Genomic DNA, 24,101 nt, shown 5'->3' with positions numbered 1-24,101 from the left:
CCCCCCCCCCCCCCCCCCCCCCCCCCCCCCCCCCCCCCCGGGTGTTGACTCAGTGGTCTCCAGAGGTCCCTTTGAACCCCTGCAATTCTGTGATTCTGTGAATGACGCCAGGAAACAGGGAGGGGAAGTGTCCAGATGGTAGTTGGGATGCTTTCAGTAAGTGTTTATCATTTTTCAATACCAGAATCAGTAATTAAGTTTGGTAATTGGCAATAAATTAAATTACGTCTCCTGTACCAAACCTGTTCTGTTGCCTATGACGGGGAAGTTGTATTTTACAAGGCAGCTATGCCAGCCAATATTCGTCTATCACTGGTGAATTTTCTCTGACAATGTGAACTGCTTCTCTAACAATCATGTTTTCCTTTGCCTCACTTGCTAATGCTTCTTGACCGAGTGTAAAAAACACTGCTGGTGTCACTAGATTCAAACAGCTGTTAGGGAAAACGGAGAGATGATCCAGAAGACCTTTTACAAATGTAACCACTTCAGCAGCTGCGCTTCCAGTATTGCTCTGCAGCCCAGGATCTCACAAAGAAATTGCAGTTGGAGCCATAGAACTGTAACAATCCTGACAGAAGTCCACACATACTCTGCTTGTATTTGGCACACCATTTCAGTTTTCCAGCCAAAGGCTTCCCCCATGTTGTTTTACAAACGTTTTTTCGCCATGGTGCTGCTATTTTCTTCCATCATCAATACAACACTTTACTTCAACTTGCTTATAAAAATAAATTCAGCTTTCTGAGATCTCACAGCTCAAGTAGTTATTACGTCTTGGTCACTTTGCTCAGTTTAACAACATGTACTGCAGCTCAGACCATTCAGGTCAGCCCAAAACAAACGTCACCTGAGGCTACAGGGGACAGGAAGGTTCTTCTGGGGATCCTTGGCAGAATGAAGAACGGCCATATGGTTTTGGTCAGAATTATTGATTTATTATTAAATTAAAACTTTAGCAATCTTATAGCGGATCTTATTCCTATTTAAAATGTCTAGTGCTTAGCTTACAGTTAATGCAGAATTCCCAGTAATTAACATAGCTATCTTATTATGTAGAATTCTTAGTTACTTAGACTTCTCAGCCACCTGGACCCTCTGCAGATCATATGTCAAATTCTTAATAATCAGCATATAATACAACGATCATACTCCGCATTCAGACTTTACCTAAAAGAACGCGAGTCACTCGCTCAATCCTCAGAGGAAGAAGATGATGGTGGAGGTGTCCCTGGCCACATGGGGATGAAAGGTTTTGCTGTCCAGCAGCAGTTCCAGTCTAAGCCCCACTGAGGGGTTACTGCTGCTTGAATTTAGAGGCAATATCTCATGTGCTGTTAGGCGTCCCTGCTCCATGATAGGTGTCACCACATGCTGGTGGCCCAGCACCCAGGCTTTGATAACACCGATGGGCTTAATCACACCGTCAGCAGGAGGCTTGCCTGCTAATGGCTGTCAACACACCCAGGTGCCAGGGCAGTGGGGGGGTGATACAAAACCAGCTGATTTATATATTATGGCTGTTTGCCTTGCTGTTGGTTATGCTAACCATATTACAGGGGGTTAGGGACAAGGGGTATCAGTCACAATTTACGTACCGGCTTCAGGAGACTTCTGCAGAACAAATGCTGTTCTAATAGGAAAATTTACTCAGGACCTGCTCTCTGGATTGTTGCTGGCACTCCACAAAAATTTCTCAGGTGATTTCCCAGACCGTTCTTTGCTAAGGTCCCTTGCTAGCCTGTTCCAGTTCCTCACAAGTCTCCCCGTACATGTTACAAAGCTGCTTAGCTGTTACCCTTTTACAGGTGACACCTTGCAGCTTTGCAGCTCTCTCCTCTGCCTTTTCTTCCTTCTGGGTGCAGACAAGATTCTCATCTCGTTTCACATTCTTCTTTCCTGGAGGACTGTGTTTCACTGTCTCAGGCTGATCAGTTGTGGAATCCAGGCAGGTCTGTAACATCCACCCACCTCCCTGCAGACCGCAATTCATTTAAAAGCAAACTTCCAGCACGTGTAGAAACACCCCAGCAGAGCCTGAGGCATACCTGAGTGACTTCCACAAGTTCTTGCAACTGTTGCCTAGATCCTACAGTCTAATTTCCAACTCCTATTTATAAATTTCAGAGATTTCCACAGCGTTTCTAGCATACCTGCTGAAATATTCCTTTCAAGATGTCTATCGTAATTTCATTCCAATGTAGTGTATGCACAGGAACTTATTTCTGATCTAACCTCTGTACGTTTTGCTTCAGTTGATACAGGAACTGAGGAAAATCAATTACTGATTACTGGAAGCAGCACCTTCTACTGCAAGAGTGCAAAATCTTATGTTTTGATGTTTTTTTTCAGTCTAGACCATCTTGGATATCTAATTCCAGTCAGTAAGCACAGCCAGTTGTTTATGAGTTAGACCACACTCTCAGTGCATTCTCAGATTTGAATTTCTCCAAACCTAGAACATTTTCACCCCAGCAGTGTGGGCAAGCAATTTCAGTTCTTGGCTTCTTCTCTGAGAGGTCTTAGATGAAATCCACTATTTGGAGAATAGCTCTTCTAGGAACTGGGGAAAATAATAATAATAATAATAATATGATGATGATGATGATGATAAGATACTTCCAGACTAAAATCTATCACAAATTTGGGAATATTCCCTTTCAGTTACAAGAAAAGACTAACAATGAAAGTGGTTCTGTGCAATAAAACCACTTTGCAATAGTGTTTGAATCACATCAGCTAGAGCACAACTTCACTGAAAGCCTATGTATTCCAGGCAGACTATCGTGGTATGAACTAAATGCCAACAAGATAAAACCATGAACATAAACCAAAAGCCTCCAGTTCACAGCTCCAAAGGACAGAACAAAGTACATAAAGCAAATGATATGAAGTGAGAAAACAAGGCTAGTTAGGCCAGTAATAAAACAAAATTAACTTAAAACAAAACAAACAAAAAAGACTTTGGAATTCACGCACAGTTTTTAAAATCTGATTTATAAACAAAACTGAGAATTTTTGAACATTACAGCCTCTGTGAAGTGTAATTTTTGGTGTGTATGTATTAGTTGTGAAGAGTTTTGCTGTACCATAAGGCATCTTCCATACACATCATTTGCTTGCTTCCATACACATCATTTACTTGCTTCCCCTGAGCCCACCAACTCAAGTCACCTGTATCAGGCATCAACTTTAAGAATTCAAGATACTTGCACTGGCATTCCCAGACCTAAGGAAAATCATTCTTAATTCATATTTATTTAGCTATTTCGAATGACAACACAAGTTGCCCCCATAACTGTTCATCCGTCTCGCTGCAGAGGATATTTTTGAGGATTTCCTCCTTCAGGCCACAGGATCACATGGGGAGTTTTTCCAAGTAATATGGGAAGAGCTTCAGAAGTCCACAGTAGGCTGGGTGCTGTGACCACTGCCCTGGGGAGCCTGTCCCAGTGCCCAACCACCCTCTGGGTGCAGAACCTTTCCCTAACCCCCAGCCTGACCCTCCCCTGTCCCAGCTCCATGCCGTTCCCTCGGGTCCTGTCGCTGTCCCCAGAGAGCAGAGCTCAGCGCCTGCCCCTCCGCTCCCCTCGTGAGGGAGCTGCAGGCCGCCATGAGGCCTCCCCTCGGCCTGCTCTGCTCCGCGCTGAACCAACCAGCGGAGCAATCCCGTGCCGGGGCCGCGGCGAGCGGCGGGGCAGGGCCACGCACCAGAACCCCACACCACGCCGGCCCCCGGGGGCGTTTTCCTCGCCGCCTGCCCGGCGGGGCCGGCCTCTCTCGGGCCCGGTTGGCGGCCGGGCAGCGCCGCCGCGCCGCGGGAGTCGCTCGCTGCCGGCGGGCCCATGTCGGCTCCGCGGGCCGCCGCGCCGGGACCCGGCCCCGGGTCGGGGGAGCCGGTGCCGGTGCGCGGCCGGGCGCTGGACCTGGACCTGGGCAGCAGCACGCAGACGTCGCACCGGCTGCTGGCCTACAGCGACGCGCTGCTCTCCATCATCGCCACCGTGATGGTGAGCCCCGGGCCCGGGACGCGGCGGGGCGGCGGGGCTCGGTGCCGGGCTGCTGCCGTGCCTGCAGGCAGCAGCCTCCCGGCCCCGAGCCCTGCTGGGTGCCGCGGGGTGCTTGCCTGCCCCTCCTCCCCCAGCCCAGCCCTGCGGCGCTGCCCGGGTCTGTAGGGACCGGCTTGGGAGCCGGGGGGGTGCGCGGTGAGCAGCCCTGCGAGCGGTGTCTGTGGAAAAGTACGCCCGGGGGGTGGGGGAGAGGGACTGAGTCGGCTCTGTTCGGCAGAAAAATGGTTTCGTCTCACAGAGCTGCGGGTTACTCCTGTATTTGTGATACACAAATAGAGGAACTCGGGTAGGACTGCTCGAGCCATGAGTATCTGCAGCCGTCTGAAGTTTTGTTCAGATTTCATTCAAGTTCTGAGCAAGGAAGAGACCTGCGTGTGTACTAATTGGGCTTTGTTATTTCAGATTTTGCCTGTGGCCCACACAAAAATACATCCCGATCAGGTATCCCTTCTGTTGTTTTTTTTGTTGTTTCTGGTATCTTTGTGAATGCATGTAACATCCTAATTTAACGCCCCGCTTCAGTTTGAGTTCCAGACTTTAAAAAGAAAGCTAAATAGCATTAAAGCTAACAGAAATTTCCTCTGGGAGGAGGAGCTGTTGGACTCGAGGTGAAAAATTTAAATACTGGAGGTGTGTGTAATCTACAGGAGTCACAAGATAAAGCCTGAATGAGATGTATATGATATACACGTCACAGATTTTGGACAGTTACTTTTGCATGAAGATAAATTACCTGTCAGACCAAAGCATCTTCCAGAAAACATCATCTCTTGTTTGTAATACGTAATCAGCTAGAGAAGCCACTTAATGTAGTGCAACCTGGATGCTGGCTTTAAGATCAGTTTAATCACAGCTGTAATCAGAATAAAAAAAAGGGACTGCAGAAAATTAAATCAGAAAGAAGCAGGAGTGTTGGGCAATACAATCTAATCTTTTGAGGAGAATCATGATTTTTTTAATCACAACTTGTTTGTCTGCTCTTAAAAACAGAGCTAGACTCAATATTGAATGTTTTGCCTCAGTCAGTTTAGGAAACTCAGGTAAGGTCCAGCAAATACACGGCATCAGTCTCTTTAATCCATTGTGACGTTGTGGTGGTAGGCGCAAAATTGATGCGGTTGAGCCCTTCCCTGCCTCATGGTGAATAATCATCATATGAAAATCTGCATGACGCTTTTACTTCAGAAGTCAGTGTTAAGGAAATAATAGGGATGTTTTTTAGCCAGCCCTCCTCCAAAATGCGTTATCACAGTAACGGCAATGTGAGAGTGCATGAATGAATCAAAGGGTGAACTGAAGTTTGGAAAGCCTAGATTTTACAGATTGAAGAGCTGTGTTGGAATATCGTAGTCCATTAACTACACATTTCAGCATACTTATCAGTGTCTAATACAATTCGTCTGCGTGATGGTAAAAAAAAAAAACTGTTGGAGGAAAACTGCATTACTGGGAAGCATTTTCAAAACATATTGTGTATGACTGCATGTCATTCCCATTTGTAAGTATGGCTAATACTTTCAGAAAATAACTATTTTTTCTTTTTGTCTGGGTGTCACTTTTTATTTTGTTTCAGAAACTAGGTGAAAGCGTTCAGCAACTTCTTCTAACAAAAATTGCAGTCTACTTGATGACCTTCTTAATAGTCACAGTGGCATGGGCAGCTCATGTAAGGTAGGAACAAGGAAAAATGTTTAACTCCACTACAGAGTTGAAGAAAAGCTGTTGTTTAAAAGGGCAGAAGATCACCTTCTGTCTGATGCATTTTTGTGTTGCTGGATTTCTGGATTTCCTGTTGTTGGATAGTAATTATAAAAATACACTGTAAAAAGCGCTATCCTAATCAGTGACTTAATGTATTTCTACACTCTAGAAACTGTGATACAAAGAAAAACACGCATCATATGTCCTCAAATTCAGAGTTACTCTTCATTTCACTTAATATTCTTGATGGAATTAAACTTAAAAGTATGCTGAAAAAGCATGACTCTCTAAGTTGTGTGATGCACAAATAGAGGAATTCAGATAGGACTGCTGGCATAAAAGTTGTTTTTTTCAGTCCTCAGTAGTGCGTCTTACAAAATTAGCTGTGATGTTGCAGATGCTGCATTTTTCAGAGCTGTGGACACTGCCATTTTGCCACTTACGTGTACCTTAGTAGTCAAAAATAAATTAATATGCAGGCATTTTGTGGGGGTAGGCAGCAAGCATTTTTTTTCTTCTGCCATAGTATTCTGAGGGTTTTTATTCTTAAGAACAAGGTAAGCTTGTCCTCTTTACAAATCCATTCTATTAAAGCCAGTTTGGATTGTGTTCTAATGCAGTTACTAAAAACTAAAATTACATTGCTTTCTTTAGAGCTCAGTTGTATGGAGGCAGTTCTAATTTGTCATTTTTTTTCCTAATAACCTGGATTCTTGGTAATACTTCCAAGTATTCACAGTAATTAAATAGCAAACAGCTATAACCCAGAGCTACATTTTGTTTTTCAAATCTGATATGTTTACCTCTAGTGAACACCTTGCAGTGTTAACAGGTGAGCTGGAACGTGGTTGTTTGTCTTTAGTTGTTGTACTTCTCTCTGGGTAAAGTGACAGCCTCGTAAAACTCAAGGAAAACATAAAGTGTAATTAAACCTTATTAATTTCTAAGTCAGCATATATTAGAAAGCTGTGAATAGATAGGATAGTTTTAAAGGAAACATGGCCTGGATAAAAGTTATCTCTATTGTATTGCTAAAATCCCCTCAGTCAAGCTAAAAATCAAGGCAGCTCTGTAGTTTACTCTCTGAAGTACTGGAATCATAGGGTCATAGAATGGTTTGATTTGGAACGGAGCTTAAATACCATCTAATTCCCTCCCCCTTTACATGGGCAGGGACACCTCCCACCAGACCAGGTTGCTCAAAGCCCCATCCAGCCTGGCCTTGAACACTTACAGGGATGGGACGCTTTCAAGAATTGTGGCAGTGCTTGTTTGATTTATCATGTAAACAAATATTACCACTTTTTTTTCTTTTAACTAAGTGGATTGATCCTATTCTGTCAGAGGCGCAACCTGTAATTACCTCCTGTCTTCCATTTTTCAAAGTGTGATACCCATTTGTAGTTCTCTGCATTGTTAGGATTTTGGTGTCTTACTTGATGTGTCAGAATTGCCGTCTTGACTACTGTTTCATGCATGAATTGGCTCCTAACAACAGTTAAATTTACCTCACAGTAAAGATACAATTACAAGTGCAGAGGAAGGATAGAGCCAAAAAAAATAATAAAAAAAAATAAGAGGTCAGTTTGATACATCTTATGCCACTTGCCCTTCAAATAGAAATGGGGTTCCTAACAACTTTTCTGTGATTGAACTTGACTGTTCATATCTAACTTTTCAATTTATTTTTTTTTCTAACCAGTGACTTCCATGTTTGAGTTAATGTTTTGGTAGCACTTGGACTGCTTGCATAAATTCTGAAGTAAAGGAAATCAGGTTCCCCTACAGTACAACAAATGTATAATTTATACGCAATGTTGTAACATGTTATGGGAGCTGGCTTGTTCACGGTATCTTAACTTGCCTTGACAGGTTGTTTCAGGTGATAGAACTTATAGATGATGTCCTTGCTCTTTTAAATCTGGTGAGTCTTACCCAACATACTTGGTGATTAACTACCAAGTATAGGTCACTTTTTCTTTAGACTGCCTGCACATGACAGAATGTTCCTAATTTAAATCAATTCCACCAAATTTCAAAGCCAAGAAGGTACAGAGGGCTTTAATTCCCCTTTGCCAAAGCATGTGTTTGATAACTAACTTGCTTTTAACTTGCACATGCTGCACTTGCATTGTAAACCAAAAGATCTGCACCAGGTTAGGTGGAAGTTCATCTGAGGGAACTGAAGAGGCACCTAGGCATCAAGCTTTTGACTTTGCTGGTCTGTGTGGCTTTTTTCCTCCAGACTTCTGTGTCTTTTGTGGCAAAAATCATAGCTGTGGGTTTGAGTTGCAGTTATGGTTTCAGTCACTGTTTAAGTTACCCAGAAATTCATTGTGAAGCTTATTTGAAACACAATCTTAAAAAAAACTACATCTGAGAGACTAGTCTCTGATGCAGTGTTTTGAGATTTACTCTTTCCTAAATCTTATCTGTTAAAAAATCTTCATTTATTTGGGTGTGTATTTTTTTAATGAGCCACCTTGTCATACCTTGGTTGCAATTAGTTGTAATTGGATGCTGCAACAGAGAGTGCATTTTTGGTTTCAGCTAGAGCATTGTATTTTTACTATGTTGCTTAAATTCTGTTCTCTTGACAATGTACAATTACACAGTTCATTTAACTTCTGTGACTTGAAAATATTGAGTTTAAATTCTGTGAGAACACTATGGGAATTTATGTAAGAAAAATCGTTTAAGGCATTTAATTCTTCTCTAATTTAGCTTTCAAAGCAGTGCGTTCATAGAACCATAGAATGGCTTGGATTGAAGGAGACCTTAAAGATCATCCAACTCCAGCCCCCCTGCCACGCACAGCGATGCCACCCACTAGATCAGGTTGGCCAAGGCTCCATCCCGCCTGGCCTTGAACATCTCCAGGGATGGGGCATCCACAGCTTCTCTGGGCAGCCTGTGCCAGACTCATAGCCCTTACAGTGAAGAATTTCTTGCTAATGTCTAATCTAAATCTATCCTCTTAGTTTTAAGACCATTCCCCCTTGTCCTATCATTATCTACTTGAGTAGAGTCCCTCTCCATCCTTTTTATAAGACCCCTTTAAGTACTAACAGGCCACAATGAGGTCTCCCTGGAACCTTCTCTTCTCCAGGCTGGGCAGCCCCAGATCATGCAGCATTTCTTCATGGGGGAGAAAGGTGTTCCAGCCCTCTGATCATCATTTCTGTCTGCTTTAGATTTTTTTGTTTGTTTTTCCTTAGCTTATATTTGAAAAAAAGAAATTAATGGCTTTGACAAGGGAAATCAGGAGCACCTCCTTAGGATGTGTGGTATTTTTGGCGTTGCTAGTCCAATGAGAAGTATGCTAGGATCTGTAAGAAAAGATTTATCTGTGGTACTGTTAACAAAACCGTAGTATTTTCTAAAATAAGGGTGTACGTTTTGGATAGCAAACCTTGAAGTTGTGTACAGAACTGGCGGTGTGGTGGTATTGCTTGCTTGTAGTTCACCTAGTGTTTCAGCACACTTTTTTTTCTTTTCTTTAGGCTTGTATGATGATCATAACTTTCTTGCCATACACCGTAAGTACTTCTCTAAAATTTGACATACATTTATATTACAGGGTTTTTTTTCTTTATTTGGAGAGATTATACCAAAGTATTCAGAAAGCCAGGAGAGCATTATTATAGTGTAAAACCTGAATCCATTCTAGTAGTTAATTTTATAATTAGTGCATTAATCCTTAGTTTCTTAAAATTCATCAGAAAAAATCTTGAAGAATTTTCTGAAAATTCTTCATGTCCTGCATGTCATATGTAGGCCTGGCAGAAAGTGGGTCATGTGGAAGATAACTTATAATCGTGGAAAGCCATAATTTCCCAGGTTTTATTTAAAAGAAGCAGATGAATTGAATGTCCAAGTTTACCAATGAGAATTTTGAATTTTATAAGGGAACTAAACCTGTGTTTCAAACTTCTCTTTAGATAGTGTAATCTTTTACCCTTGTAACCTTCAGAGAGTTTTTGGTATCACTTGTGGCTCATTTAGCAGTGGTGGTTCTAGCAAACAATTATCTACTTTTTAAATCTGCAGATTTGATGTTCTACACAATTTCTGGACAGATGACCTTTAGATCCAACAAGAATCGATCACCATTAATTAGCAGAACAAAACAGTTGCTTAAAATGGTTCTTGACTTTTATTGTATATTTAGAACAGATTTATAGGACAGGTACCTGTTTCTCCATGGAGGTATCTGTGTTATGTATTAATCTGCAAAGAATAAAGCTGCGGTCAGCAAAAGGGCCTTTATCAGCAAGAGCACATACTTCTTCCTTTGCCTCCAAGCTGAAATAATTTTTGGAAAGTTAGCCATCGTGTTACCTAATACTACTCCCTGCTTTTTTTTTTTTTTTTTTTTTGATCTCACCTAATGAAGCTGGAGAAATTAATACAAGAGGCAGCCCTGGAGGTAGAGAAATAAAAAGATTCAAAAAGTTATCCTAATATCAAGAATATTCAGCTGAAAATGTTAAACTTTATGCTCAGCTGCAAATCAGCCTGTAGTTATTAAGAAGACATAGCATTAGAGGGGTTAAATTTCAGCAGTATCTGCATATGAGCAAAGCCATCTATCCAGATACCCTCTGTTGGGATGCTTGCATGTGTTTGTGGCTAGAAACTGCATTTAGTGGAATTATATAAAAAAGCCAAGTATTATTTATGTTTTAAAGTTTCAGTATTGAATGAAGAATACTCCCTTTTCTCTGTTATTATTCCTACGTTGCTTCCTAATTACATGTTTGATCTGGTTGCATTTTTTCTAGTTTTCCTTAATGGCCTCCTTTCCAGAAGTACCTTTTGGAATTTTCCTGTTCAGTGTCTGTGCTGTTGTCATTGGCCTTATACAGGTATTAAAGCTATCCCCTTACCTTTTCACGTTCAGAGGCTAGATTCTATTGGGTGGAACTAAAATAAGGTTTATTAACTGTGGATATAAATTGCCAAATGTTTTTTTTTTGTTTGTTTGTATAGCACTATTTTTCAAAGCTGTGCCTGTTGCCGTAAGAAAATACCTGTTAATGAGATGATTGCCACTGTCCTGTGAAACTGACATATGCAACTAAATCAGCTGATCTCAAAGTCCACAGAATTTCTTCCCTCTCTTTAAAAGCACATTGATGAAATAGCAGTAGACCTTTCCTGCTGAAGTTCCCATTGAGCCACACAGCAATGTCTGAGTGAGCAGAAGAGAGGCTTTCTGACTCAGTACTAAGTACTTAGCATGGCACTGTTTTTTTGCCTGGAACAATGCCTTGTCATTGTCTGTTCCTTGCTGTGGAAGCATGCCTTCTTCATGTAAGATCCATGGTCATGTCAAGCTCTGCAGAGGAAGCTTAAATCCTGATACACAGAAAACTGTGAAATCTCAGCGTTTCTAAGACAGGTCCTCCATGTGGGAGTGAAAAATAAGGTTGAATGTGTTCTAGAATTTGTTGATTTATAGCTTTGTGGTTATGTAGCTGAAATGCTGCGTGTACTTGTGTGCGTATTACCTTCAGTAATGTTCTTCTCCTTGCAGGCTGTGATAGTAGTATATGGATTCTATCACCCACACTTACTGAATCAACAGATACAAGTGTCTGAAAATCAGAATTTCTATAAACGTCATATCTTGAAGATTATCCTAAGAGGACCGATTTTATGTTTTTTAGCAGCCATCTTTTCCTTTTTCTTTATTCCTTTGGTGAGTTCTCCCAGTTAACAGAGTACTTGGGCACAGCAGTTTGTATTACCTGTGTTTATGCCTGTGTGTTAAAATAATGGTATCCCCGTTAAATATTCAGACTCTCAGTTGCTGGTTCCGTGGTGATGTTATATCATGGTTGCTGTTTTGCGTTGGATGTTTTCAATTCGTACAGGCCGATCTGTAGTTTGATATGAGAATTTTGCATAGGCTTTGAAAGAATATTCTGCTACAGTATTTGCTTTACTTGCTTAGCTTTGGTTTCCATAATGATTCCGTTAATTACTCTTCAGAAGCAGATCTTCTAAACTGTAACAGCATCTTGCTTATCATAAGTTGGTGAGATAATGTGAAAGGTTACATGAAATAAACATCACATTGCACAGCTGAAGATAGGTGAATATAACTGCTACACTCAGAAGGTGTAACAACAAGTTGAATAAATAGACCAGTTAGCCAACCTGCATCTCAAAACAAATGTTTTGCACTACAGCCTGCTCTTACGGCAGCCTCGGCCATCTTTAATAAGTGGTAAGGTTGCATCTGCATATCAATAACCACGGAAATTAATCAGTGTTTAAACCACAACATTTGGGAGATAGTGGGTTACTATTGATAAAAGAGACAATTAAGAGTCCAAGCATGAAAATAACCAATTTTAATAAAATACTCTCCTCATCTCAGTCTTTCCTGTTATTTCCTTCTCCATCTCTTCTTCACTAGTATTATTTTAATTAACATCAGTCAAATTAATCTCCAGGTTGCTCTTGTGCTTAGACTTGTGCAGCCTGTGAACCACGTATGACTCACTGTCTTTTGGACAGAAGTAGTACACAGAGACATGCAGCATGTGCAAATTGCCCCCCAAGTACAGCAGGGCAGAGACAGTTACACACTTCAAAAAGCGTGTAAAGTTCAGGAGACAGACACTTAAATCATGCTCTTTTTTTAGGGAACTTGTTGAGATGGATGTATTCAAATTTCAGAGAGATAGGGTATTTTTTTAATAACGACTCTCCACAGAGATGCTCAACAGAGCTTCTGCCTTCATCAAAGACATAAGGGAACCAGCAGAGATTCAAATAATTTTATGAAGTTTTTACAGAATGCTGGTCAAAATCTGCAAACTGCTCTGTCCGTGAGAATATTCCTCACAGCTGTTTGTCTTAGCTTAAGAAACCTTTATACCCTCTTCCCTGCCACCACCCTCCATCACCTCATTTCAATACATCTTTTTGTGCAGCCTGCTGGAATTACAAACGTGACTCCACCAAAGAAAGTATTTTATGCTTTTTTGTTTGTTTGTTTTCCAGTTTTGTTGCCTACAGCCATTTCCTGATCACGTCATTGCATTGATATCCAAATAACTTGCCAGCACAATGCAGGGGGGCTTAGGAGTTTTAGCAGGCAAACTTGACATTTCAGGTTGAGTGGCAAGTGACAGATAATATTAGAAACATCTGATGGTTCTCCAGCCTCCTGAGAAATCCTTACCGCATTTGTTAGCAGGATTATTTCCCTTCCTGTTTCAACTTAGTACTCATACCTGGTACTAAACTAGCTATCAAAACTAAACTAGCTATCAAAAAGCACTAGGCTGCACATGTAATATTCAAGAGGTGCATGTTGATTTCAGGTGAGTCATTTCCATGTCATAAAATCAAGTTTGTTTTTTTTTTTTTTTTCTCAACGTGATTATACATAAAGGTTGAGAATAATAGTTTAAACTTAAAAATAAATTTACATTTTGATAACTAAATTTAAACTCTATTTTTCTCTCCATAGTCTTACGTACTTCTTGGGCTTGTGATCGTTTTTCCGCATCTCTCTCGATTCATTACATGGTGTAAAACCAAGATTTTGGGTGAGTAAGAGCATTTCTAGGGAGTATATTCATATATGTTATTAGGTTGTCTACATGTTATCCAAATAGCATGGAATGAAGTAACTTTAATTCTGCTTCCAATTTCACTCTTGGAATACAGTGATTTGGTGTTTCATTGCTTTGCTTCCAGTTTCTCAATAGCTGCCTGCTTTCCCTTTAATTTACTAATAGATATATGCAAAGTATGCATTACTAAGTTGTTTCTGAAAGCAAAACCTCTCAGTTTTTTCCTGAATGACGGCTGCAGGCCATCTATCCCTTTTGCCTTCTAAAAGAGGAGCACAAGGACAGAAAAATACAGAAAGCAAGCTCTACACCTGTATCATTTTCCAGCAGTGCCGTATGGTCCCACATTCTCAAACCAGCAATCAGCAGCATGTTTGAGAGTTTGTGACAAGCAGATATATAATTGAAACACCTCTAGCATAAGTAACTGTTTAGTGCATTATGCTTTACTAATCTACCTGCTGTGGCCTAAGGGTTTAAATTCACACATGGCTAAAGACAGCCTCAACCCATGCTGCCTTCCCTCATGCTCCTTGCTGAGGTTCCTTCTGCCCCCTTTCTGTCAACACTAACCATTGCATAACCCTGCCAACAGCCAGTTGTGCTATTTAGCTCTGCTGAGACTCCGTTGAGGAAAGATGTTTCAGGAGCCAAAATAAAAGAGGAGGTGTTACTATGCAAGCTATTCAGCCAAAAGGGGGACTGTCCTCCTTTGGGAGCAGTATTAACTGACCAGAAAAATACAAAACAGATGTATGTCTTTGGAATAAGCACTGCATAGGTGAGTCAGCAGAGTAACACCTTTGTGCCTCTGCTGCTCCATTTTAGCCCAGGACAAGTCCATCTTTGTTTGCTACAAATAGGAGCCTATTTGATTCTGCCTTGCAGGAGCAGGATAAGGCAGGCAGAAACGCTCTGAAACAGCTGAAGCCAGAGTCTCAGATCCGGAGAACAAATCGGCAGAGATATTTTGCTGTGCCTGCTGCAGTGGGGACACTGCTGTTCACAGCCAGGTCAAGGCTGTATTTGTCTAACCCTGTCAGGTGGCTAACATAATTTACTGCTATATTGATTGTGATGTGTTTACACTTGCTTTTTAATTGAGTTTCTCCCTTTAATTCTGGAAACTGCAGGCTTTTTCTTCATCAAATCTATACTCCTGAGGTGGTGCAGCTTGGCTAGCTGGGCAATTCAAAGCTCAGTCTTTAGGGATGAGTTTGGCGTTTTCCTTAAAAGCTCCAGAGCCCCATCTTTTGGCGAAAGGCTGGATTTATTTTAAAGCAGGTGATCTCATGTGCCAGTGCAGCCCTGATTCTGCAGTGAGCTTTTTCCTCCCATGCAGTATAACTTCTCCACAGTGTCTTTGGGGACCTACAGTTATCAGGGCTTCCTGGGGAAGCCTTCCTGTGCCCTTCTGGCACAGCATCTGATTTGTTTAGCAAAAATATTTTGTTCAGTTAGAGCTTTGGGCCCTTATTCATTTGGTGGAAATGGTCTGCCATACAGTTTAAAGGACAGGGCATTTTTGTCTCTGTTGTGCTCGTTCTGTATGAAAGCAACATAAACTTCAGGGAGAGCCACAGCTGCAGAAAAAAAAAGTGGAATGAGTGACGTGTGGATGAACAGCACCCTTCTTTCTATGGAAAGATTTTGAAGGGTGGGGAGAAAGAAAAGGGGAGATCACAGTAGGTTTTTTTTTGTCAGTGTTCTTGTTTTTTTGTTGTTGTTGTTTGTTTGTTTTTTAATGCTTTAACTACCTTGCTTGGTACTGTCTGATTTGTCGTTCAGTAGTATACATCCAGGTTTGTTTTCCAGGTCAGAGAAATGAAGAAGAGGAACACCATAGCTTAGAGACCTTTAGTTTTTACCTTAGTGAGCCTCTGAGTAAGGAACGGGTAGAAGCATTCAGCGATGGAGTCTATGCCATTGTAGCAACCTTGCTCATTTTGGATATATGGTAAGGCTTTCTGTTGCCTCTGACAATTTTTGTTAACTATAATGCCAATTCATGTCTATATATAATATTTGAGGAATTTAAACTAACCAAGCATTGTCTTTTACTTCTAAAGCCTGTAGTGGTAACCTCCAGTGTGATTTTCTGGAAAGTTGCAGAGCACAAATGGAAGATATTTTTAGCTCCCACATTTCAGAAGTAGTGATCAGTAGTCTATTTAATGTATATTGGGTTGCAGAGTCTTGAAGGACAAAGTTTCCTTTATGTTTAGATGTGTTTTCAGATGTTGTGGTTTAACCTGGCTGGCAGCTAAACACCACACAGCCGTTCGCTCACCCTCCCCCCTCCCTCTCTGGGATGGGGGAGAGAAACGGGAAAGTGAAGCCTGTGAGTTGAGATAAAGACAGTTTATTAAGATAGAAAATAATAATGATAATATGTACAAACAAGTGATGCACAATGCAATTGCTCACCACCCGCTGACCGATGCCCAGCCCAACCCCGAGCAGCCGGCCCCCCCAGCCCGGCTAGCCACCCCTATATATTGTTTAGCATGACGTCAGATGGTATGGAATACCCCTTTGGCCAGTTTGGGTCAGCTGTCCTGGGTTTGTCCCCTCAATGTGTAAGCATTGCTCTGCAGCAATTAAAACATCAGCATGTTATCAGCACTCTTCTCATCCTAATCCAAAACATAGCACCCTACCAGCTACTAGGAGGAAAAATAACTGTCCTAACTGAAACCAGGACATCAGATAAAAGGCTTTTACCAACAAAAGCTGCTTAGTCCCTGTGGCAGCTTTATTACATTAACCTAAAGGAAAGCCAATTTACTTTTGTATTTCCTTTCAGATTTAAATTAATTCCTGAACTTTTATTTGAAATGCTTCTTTTGAGGTACAAATTAGAGAACTACAGAGGGGATGCCTTTTCTTTCCTATGTGCCCAGATTAAAACAAAATTCTTAATTGTTTCTCCGGGTGTGTTTTTATAAAACTAACATTTGAAGTAAAGTAAGTTTTCTCTCCACAGTGAAGACAATGTCCCTGATCCAAGAGAAGTGAGAGAGAAGTTTCATGGAAGCCTTCTTGAAGCTTTAAGTGAATATGGGCCAAACTATCTTGCCTACTTTGGCTCATTTGTAACAATTGGTCTCCTGTGGTTTGTCCATCACTCACTTTTCCTATATGTAACGAAAGCTACGCGATTAATGGGACTGCTTAATATACTTTCATTGGCATTCATTGGCGGGCTTCCCCTGGCTTACCAGCTGACCAGTGAATTTGCAGAGAAGTCTCACAATGAAATAGAAGCCATTCAGGTCAGCTGTGTTATTACTTTCTTTGCCAGCATATTTCAGTTTGCAATATGGACTACAGCCCTGCTGCATGAAAGGGAAACGTTGCATCCTTTTGCTAGATACGGTGGCAAGGAGCATGCCTTCATGTTTGCCAAGCTAGCTCTCTACCCTTGTGTAAGCCTAGGGGCCTTCTTTCTAACATGCTTGTTAAGTGAATTTAGCACAGAAATTTTCCATCTTATGCAGATTGTAATCCCATTTGCTTTTCTTGCCTTGCGCATTTTTGTTAGAATTTCCCTAACTCTCATAAAGTCTGTGATGTCTCTCTCCAGGCGGAAGGTTGTACTGTTAGAAGAGGAGGAGGCATGTTTGTCTCCTACTGATACACTGTCCTAGATTTCCATGCAGTGCATGTGAAGTTGCAACGTTAACTACAATTCTTCTAACTCACATTGTCTTGATGTGTAATCTGTAATGATCTAAATTAAAGCCTGTGTTTGCCATAACTGGGTCATATTTTAGCTGTAGCTGGTCATGCTTGAGAATCTGCAAAAACAGTAATTGAAAAAAATAAGGGGGTGGGGGAGAAGGAGCTAAGCAGGGAAGACAGAAAGCATGCTCCCCTACCTTGACAATTAACCTTTTGGAAACAAATGCTGCTTGAAGTACAACTGCAGTGATGATTGATGATGAAATACACAGATACCCAGCAAAACGACTTTTTTCAGACATGTGGTAGTCATTGTGGCAACCAAACACAGGTGTAGATGCTGGTTATGCTGCTACAAGATAGGGAGTGAGGTTTGGAAGACATGATTTCCAGGAAAGACCTGGTTTTCTGGATGGTGAATCACTGTAGAACATTTGTGTATTACAGATTGGTGGTCTCCCTTTTTATTTTATTTTTATTTTTTATGGTTACAATGCCTCTTCTGTGTTAGCCACAGACTTGTGGTAGCATTTTGAAAACTACTTGTTTTTGAATGACTCTGAGCATAAGTTTAGATAGAAGTTGCAATTGAGACCCATATGCCTTCTCCCAGGCTGCCTGAATACAAGTTCTTCAGTCATACTTGTTCTTTTTCAAAAGGATGTATTTAACAAATGAGGATCCTGTGACTACATGAACTAGTTTTGATATACCCAAGGGAAGAAATCTCAAAAGCTGTGGGACTAGAGGTAAATTTGTCTTCATTCTGAAACAGCTGTACATCCGAAATGAGTTTTGGATTTCTCAGGCTTTTAGTGTCTGTTCTCATGCCTTATTCTCTTAATTTGAAAGCATGATACTGAATTCTGTTAAAATTCTGTTTTTTCTGGCCCGTACAAGAATTCCCTGTCAGGTAAGGGAGTTGAGTTGGTCCCTAAGTAGAGGCTAACAAAGTGGTCCTACAGATTACTGAGATTCAGCAAGACAGCATAAGAAACTAACCGTTAGAAGGTCTAGTCCACAGGATGTCATTGGGGTTTTATGCTTATGTGCAGATACTCAAACTTTTTCATGCAGATAGCTGTACAAGAAGGAGAAGGCAAGTTGTCTAGTAGCCAGAGGGCTACCATGGAAGTCCTTACATTTCTTTTTGGCAGAGGCGTTCGTTTTTATCTTGTACTTAGTGCCTAACAGCTTTAATGCTTTGTTTAAAAGCATTTGGGGGATTCTGGTGTTCAAAAAAAAAGCACCACAAAACAAAAAACAACAACAACAACAAATAAAGCCAAAGTGCTCTGGCAAATAATGCTTGGAGTAATGGTTAGTGAGAACAAATTCAGATATCTAGTTTCAGTTCAGGTCAGTCTGAAAGCATTGGTACTTTTGGTTTGAAGCACCTTGGTACTGACATCTAATCCTTAGTCATTTATTGTGTAATTCTTGTGAAAAAGTATCTTTAGATATGCAAGGAGTTTTATACTTGGTTTAGGATAAATGATTTGCAGTAGGATTCTGTGATGTGTTACGTGTTGCTCTTTCATTCTAATAACTAATAAAAGCACTTTTCATTCTATGTTTTTGTTTCAACTATGCAGTCAGCACGTAAGCAGTGAATATCTGTATTTGTAATAAATTTCAATCAGTGAAGAAAAACAGCAAAGCTTCCAGCCTTTTATTTCTGCTTTGACAGTTCAGTTGTCTTGTTGCAATTTTTTATCTTACAGTCTTATGTCATAGTAAGTATATATATTAACATAAAATTTTTTATCAGATATGTGTGAGCGAGCTCTAGGATAGTTTAGGTTCTGGGGTTAAGCTCAGATTATTTTGTTGGACATAAAAAAAAAAAAACAAAAAAAAACTGCATGCTCTGTGATAGGTAGTGTTTAGATAGTCAGATCATAAAGGCAGCATGGAAAGACACCAAAACTTTTAATAGGATGTAAAGAAAGGTTTATTCTTTTTTTGTTGGTACTTGAAGAAAGTGAGACCTGCAACTGAATCTGACCACAGTTTAATTCCAGTGTTTACAGGGATGCTTTGAAGAGCAGTGAATTGCACTGAATAAATAAAAGCGACTGTATTGACTAAATAAAGCATTTTTCCTCTTTTTTTTTTTCCCACTTGGAAATAAATGATTTCTTCTGCAGAAAGAACTTTTGTAACCGTGGTAGTAGTATTTAAACAAAATTTCATAATGTCTCAGAACCTAAATTTGAAGCCAAACTTGACCTGAGTTTTCATATAAACAGAGTTGGTTTAAGATCATTCTGACTGACATTTTTTGTAAGATGCATTTTGGAACAAAGCATTGATTTGAATTATGATAATCTCAGGTAGAAATATTTCCAAATGTAACTTTATCAAGTTACTCTCTACAGGATTACTAACGACCACAGGTTTTTTCCCCTCTAGAAAAGTTAGTGACATATTCACAGTGATGATAATAATCCCAGAATCACAGAATGGACAATGTTGAAAGGGACGGCCGGAGGCTGTCTAGTCCAACCCTGCTTGCCAAGTTAGGGTTGGCTAGAGCAGGTTGCTCAGGGCTGTGTCCATTCAGACTTTGAGTATCTACACAGAGACTCCACAACTTCTCTAGTCAATGTGTTTGAATGTTTAACACCCTTAGAGTAAAAATGTGGTGGTTTTGTTGTCGTTGTTCCTGTATTTCAGTTTGTACCCATCGTGTTTCATTCTACCACTGGACACACCTAGGAAGGGAGTGGCTCAGTCTTTACTCCTCCCCATCAGGTATTCTTAAACATTGGTAAGATTTCTCCTGAGCCTTCTCCTGTGGGATGAACAGGTGAAGCTCTCTGTCCATGCATGAGAGATGCTCCAGTCTCCGTTGTCTTCATGGCCCTTTGATGCACTCAATTTGGAACGTCCTTGTCTCTTATGTGTGGAGGATGCAGCAACTAAACACAACACTGTAGACATGCTCTTACCAGTCACCTCCCTTCACCTGCTAGTGACACTTCCGAAGTCTAGGTTATTGGTTACCTTCTTTGTCCCACTAACCATTTAAAAAAATTATGAATGTGAAGAAAGAAGGAAAGTTGCAGTAAAACTTTTGTTCTAATGACACTGGAATTGTTGCCTGCGGTACTGGTATTGCCACTCAAGAAAAACTACCACTGAAGCTTAATAGGTCAGGTTTAATAACGTGGTAATGCATGGGAGGGTATTTGAAAAGTCCATTGTCTCTCCATTCATAAAACTGTGATTCCAAGACGATGATAGTTTTTGTTCAGGCACGTTGGCCTTAATGAATTCACATTCAAGATGCATCCACTCAAGGCATTAGAAGATGCTAGCAGCCACTTTCAGGCAGCATTGTCATGGTAGAATGTTTTGGGTTGGAAGGGACCTTAAGGACCACCCAGTTCCAGCCCCTGCCATGGGCAGGGACACCTCCCACCAGACCAGGCTGCCCAAAGCCCCATCCAGCCTGGCCTTGAGCACCTCCAGGGATGGGGCATCCACAGCTTCTCTGGGCCGTCTGTGCCAGGGCCTCACCACCCTTTCAGTGAAGAATTTCTTGCTATTGTCTAATCTAGAGCTATCCTTATCACTATCTGTCCCAGTAAAGAGTCCCTCTCCGAGGCTTTAAATCACTGTAGGAATTTGGCTTGCAGACCACAGTTTGGTGAACTTGGGTTAGGACAGTGTCTGGTAACTGACCCCATCTGTTTGCTATTACCGAACAGGGCAGTGAGGGAAACGCTTTTGTAGCGGTAAGGAGATGCACGGATCTCTAACTCTTGTAATCTGAGATCTTATTGCAGGTAGCTACACGGTGCAACATGCTCCTCTTCTCCTCCTGTGGTGACGGCGGGCGCCATTTCCAGCCGGCTGCAGCCCCGAGCTGCTGAGACCCCTTCTGCTGGGGCTGGAGACGCCTGGCGGGGACGGCGCCATGGCTGTCCGCAAGAAGGGGCCATGGGTCGGCCACCACCTCCTCAACCGCCCTGAGGAGGAGCCGGGGCGGAGCGGGACGGGGCGGGCGGCGCCTCCCCGCCTTCCTTCCACCGCCCCCCGGCCTGCACCGCCCGCCTTCTTCCGCCGCCGTCCCGCGTCCCTTCCGCCGCCCTGTCCTCGCCGAGCTGCCAGGATGATCCCCCCGGTGCAGGTCTCGCCCCTCATCAAGGTGAGGCCGCGGCGGCCGCTGTCGCCATGAGGGCAGGGGAGGCGCGGTGCGGGGCCGGGCTGTGCCGGGCTGTGCCGGGCCGGGCGGCGGGGTCTGAGCGAAGGGCGCGCCCTTGTCTCTTGCTCCCCGCAGTTCACCCGGTACTCGGCCCTGCTGATGGGGATGATCTACGGCAAGAAGCGATACGGTGAGTGCCGCCCGGGGGGCCCCGCAGCGACCCCGGGCTCTTCCTTGCCTCCCTCCCGCCCCGCAAGGGCACCTTGAGGCCGCCGCCCGGGCGCCATTTCCCCCCGGCCCCATGGAGCGCCGGGCGGTGCGGGTCTGTGCGGCCGCGCCTCTCCTCGCCTCTTTATTTCGTGTTTTTATCCCGGTTTGAGCGAGCTAGCAGGTGCGCAGCTTTCTCCCCCGAGTGCTAGGCGCCGTGTCTTTAACGAGCTGTGTTCACGGCAGACTACCTAAAGCCTATCGCTGAGGAGGAGAGGAGAGTAGAGGCCGAGGAGAAGAAGAAGCGTGAAGAGCTCGAGCGGATCGCAAAAGAGCTTGCAGAAGGTAACCGTGCAAATTACCAGAGTCCTGACGCTGCTCTATGTTTGTCAGAGACAGCCGAGCCATGGGCTGCAGGCCCTGTGCATCCACAGCCCGGTGGCCAGGGCTCTGGAGGCTGGCTGGTGCTGTTGTTCCACAAACTCTTCATACTGTCCGTGTGCGTAGAGAAACAGGTCAAAGCAGGGTTGTAGCGTAGCAGAACTTACGCTAGGTTAGATGGCTATCTGAGTTTCCACTGAGGAAACAAACGGCTGAAAGATGTTGCTCATCCTGGAAGGAATAACTGAAGTTGCGTGTTAAGTGTACTCAGCAACTGCTTTTCAGCTGGATGCAGTAAACCTGTGTCCCTGTTTATCCATGCTACACAGTTCTCACAAAGGCACCCGATGGTCAAAAACAGATGTCTTAAACACCTGTTTGTGACAGCGACCCACTTTGAAATACTGTCGCTAGCGTAGTGATAGAGATCAGCTTCATTTGTGGTGTCTCGTGGACAGAATATGATGAAGGTGGTCTGTTGGGATTAGTGCTGCTCCTTTATCTCATTCCTTTCTACCATACAATATTCCTGCTGCAGCATGCTTTCCCTCATCCTTAGTGTTATTTTGTGGGTCTTCCATGCTTTTCCAATATCATTAGAGTGGAACATGCCCTTAAGCCTGACCTTAAGTGCACTTAAAATAAGGGAAGACTTGAAGATTACCGGTTAATAACCCTGTCTGGTTTTGGTGTAGCTACATGGCTTGGTTACTTTTTCTGTAGGTAATATTGGCATTTGTGTTGTCAACAAGGCTAATGCTGAACAAAGCCCAGTAAAACTAACCACAAACAAACTACGCATACATAAAATCAAATAATCAAGTTGCTGAATAGTATTCTTTAATGGTGGCATAGCTATTTTGCACAGCTCTGGCATCTTAAATATGTAGCTTGCATTGAACTATTTAAATTATTTTTTTAGATATTTTCTATTTTAGCTGGAGCTTTTTGTGTTTTGGGGGACAGATGCTGTACCACAGGATTGGTACTGAATTTAGTAGTGGAATTCTGTGATGCTGTCTTTAGGATGTTAATCTTTTTTAATGTCCCGTAATTGGCTGTCTGCTTTCCCAGCAGCGGTTTGGCTTGGTTCTCCAGTCAGAAAAGCGATTGTTTAAACTTTGCAGTAGGTGAAGATTGTTCTTTAAAAATGGATAAGTGGAAGTACCTGTCCTGATAACTTTTTCTGGGCTTATTTGAATTGGCAGTTTCAAAAAACTGTCATTTACCAATGAGTAAGACAAAAAAGCCTCTTTACCGTAGAGGAGAGAAATACACTTCTGTTGAATTACAAAAGCCAGCTAGGAAGAAATGGCATAAGTAAGGGCAGCCCTTGATCCTGCTAATGCTTTGCAAATTTTAGTACTTTGTGGGAGTGACGAGTAGTCCTAACTATATTTTTTCTTCCCCTCTAGCGAGTGAAGATTCCATTTTGAAATGAACATAAGATCGGATCTTACTTTCACGCCTAAATACATGGCTGGGCTCTGAACTGTGTAGTGGTTGATGGACTCTGTATGTTATTCTATCAATAAAATACTTAATACACTTCAGTTAGTATTTTTTGACTGAATTGCACTGAAAAGCACTTGCACAATGTCAAAGGAGACGTTGATCACAAGTTGACCATTGCTGCTGCTAACAGAACACCTTGCATTCCTCTGGCATCAGCTGGTCTCCGCACTTACTGCACACAGGGAATGTTTGTGATCAGGACATCAATGGGACTTAAAATATTTTTGAGCCCATGGAAAAGGCTGGCATTGTACTTGCTGCCTGTAACATAACTTGTGTTAATTGGCTAGGGCAGAGTGTTGGTGTGATCTGTTCTCAGCTTTGTTACCAACGCGGATAATTGTGCAATTCTTGTATTGCACAGTTGCTGTCAAATTTCACTGATCTGTTGAGCCCTTCAGGAATCTGAGGAATGAGTGCTGACTTAGTAGGTTGTTTTTAAAATGTTTGAACTCTGCAGGTACCTCACAAGACAACAGGATGTTTTCCCTACCTAAAAGCCACCATCCTTTCAAAAGGCTTATTTTCAGGAGCTGTAAGATCTGAGTTGCTGGAAAACTTTTTTATTATTATTATTTTTTAGAGCGCTGGTTCTCAGCAATGCCGGTGATGCTAAGCTTTAAGCAGTCAAGTAGTGATTACGTGAAATAAAGGCTACTGACAAAAACACCAACCTGGAACACTGGGCATTCACCTGTACCTCTGTGCTTAAACAGAATGTGATTATAGTGGTATTTAAGCTGAAAGTGTTCCAGTGGGGGCTGGCCATGGAGGTCAGGATTGCTTTTAGCTCGG

At 42.2% G+C, this 24,101-nt stretch overlaps 2 protein-coding genes across 2 annotated transcripts; both read left to right on the top strand.

The window, feature by feature from the left end:
- Nucleotides 1-3,677: 3,677 nt before the first annotated feature.
- TMEM175 (transmembrane protein 175) lies at nt 3,678-17,265 on the top strand. Its single transcript, XM_035310081.1, has 10 exons — nt 3,678-4,010; nt 4,473-4,511; nt 5,644-5,741; nt 7,644-7,695; nt 9,275-9,310; nt 10,556-10,639; nt 11,311-11,475; nt 13,261-13,339; nt 15,182-15,323; nt 16,353-17,265. The coding sequence occupies exons 1-10, from the start codon at nt 3,846-3,848 to the stop codon at nt 17,014-17,016; spliced, it is 1,524 nt and encodes a 507-aa protein (XP_035165972.1). The 5' UTR covers nt 3,678-3,845; the 3' UTR covers nt 17,017-17,265.
- Nucleotides 17,266-21,039: 3,774 nt separating this feature from the next.
- ATP5ME (ATP synthase membrane subunit e) lies at nt 21,040-23,344 on the top strand. Its single transcript, XM_035310779.1, has 4 exons — nt 21,040-21,206; nt 21,339-21,393; nt 21,657-21,755; nt 23,207-23,344. Exons 1-4 carry the CDS (start codon nt 21,171-21,173, stop codon nt 23,230-23,232), a joined length of 216 nt encoding a protein of 71 aa, XP_035166670.1. The 5' UTR covers nt 21,040-21,170; the 3' UTR covers nt 23,233-23,344.
- The last annotated feature ends 757 nt before the right edge of the window (nt 23,345-24,101 follow it).

Source organism: Oxyura jamaicensis, chromosome Z (genome assembly GCF_011077185.1).
Source record: "Oxyura jamaicensis isolate SHBP4307 breed ruddy duck chromosome Z, BPBGC_Ojam_1.0, whole genome shotgun sequence".
Classification (NCBI taxonomy): Eukaryota; Metazoa; Chordata; class Aves; order Anseriformes; family Anatidae; genus Oxyura; species Oxyura jamaicensis.
This window is presented reverse-complemented; position numbering and strand designations above follow the sequence as displayed.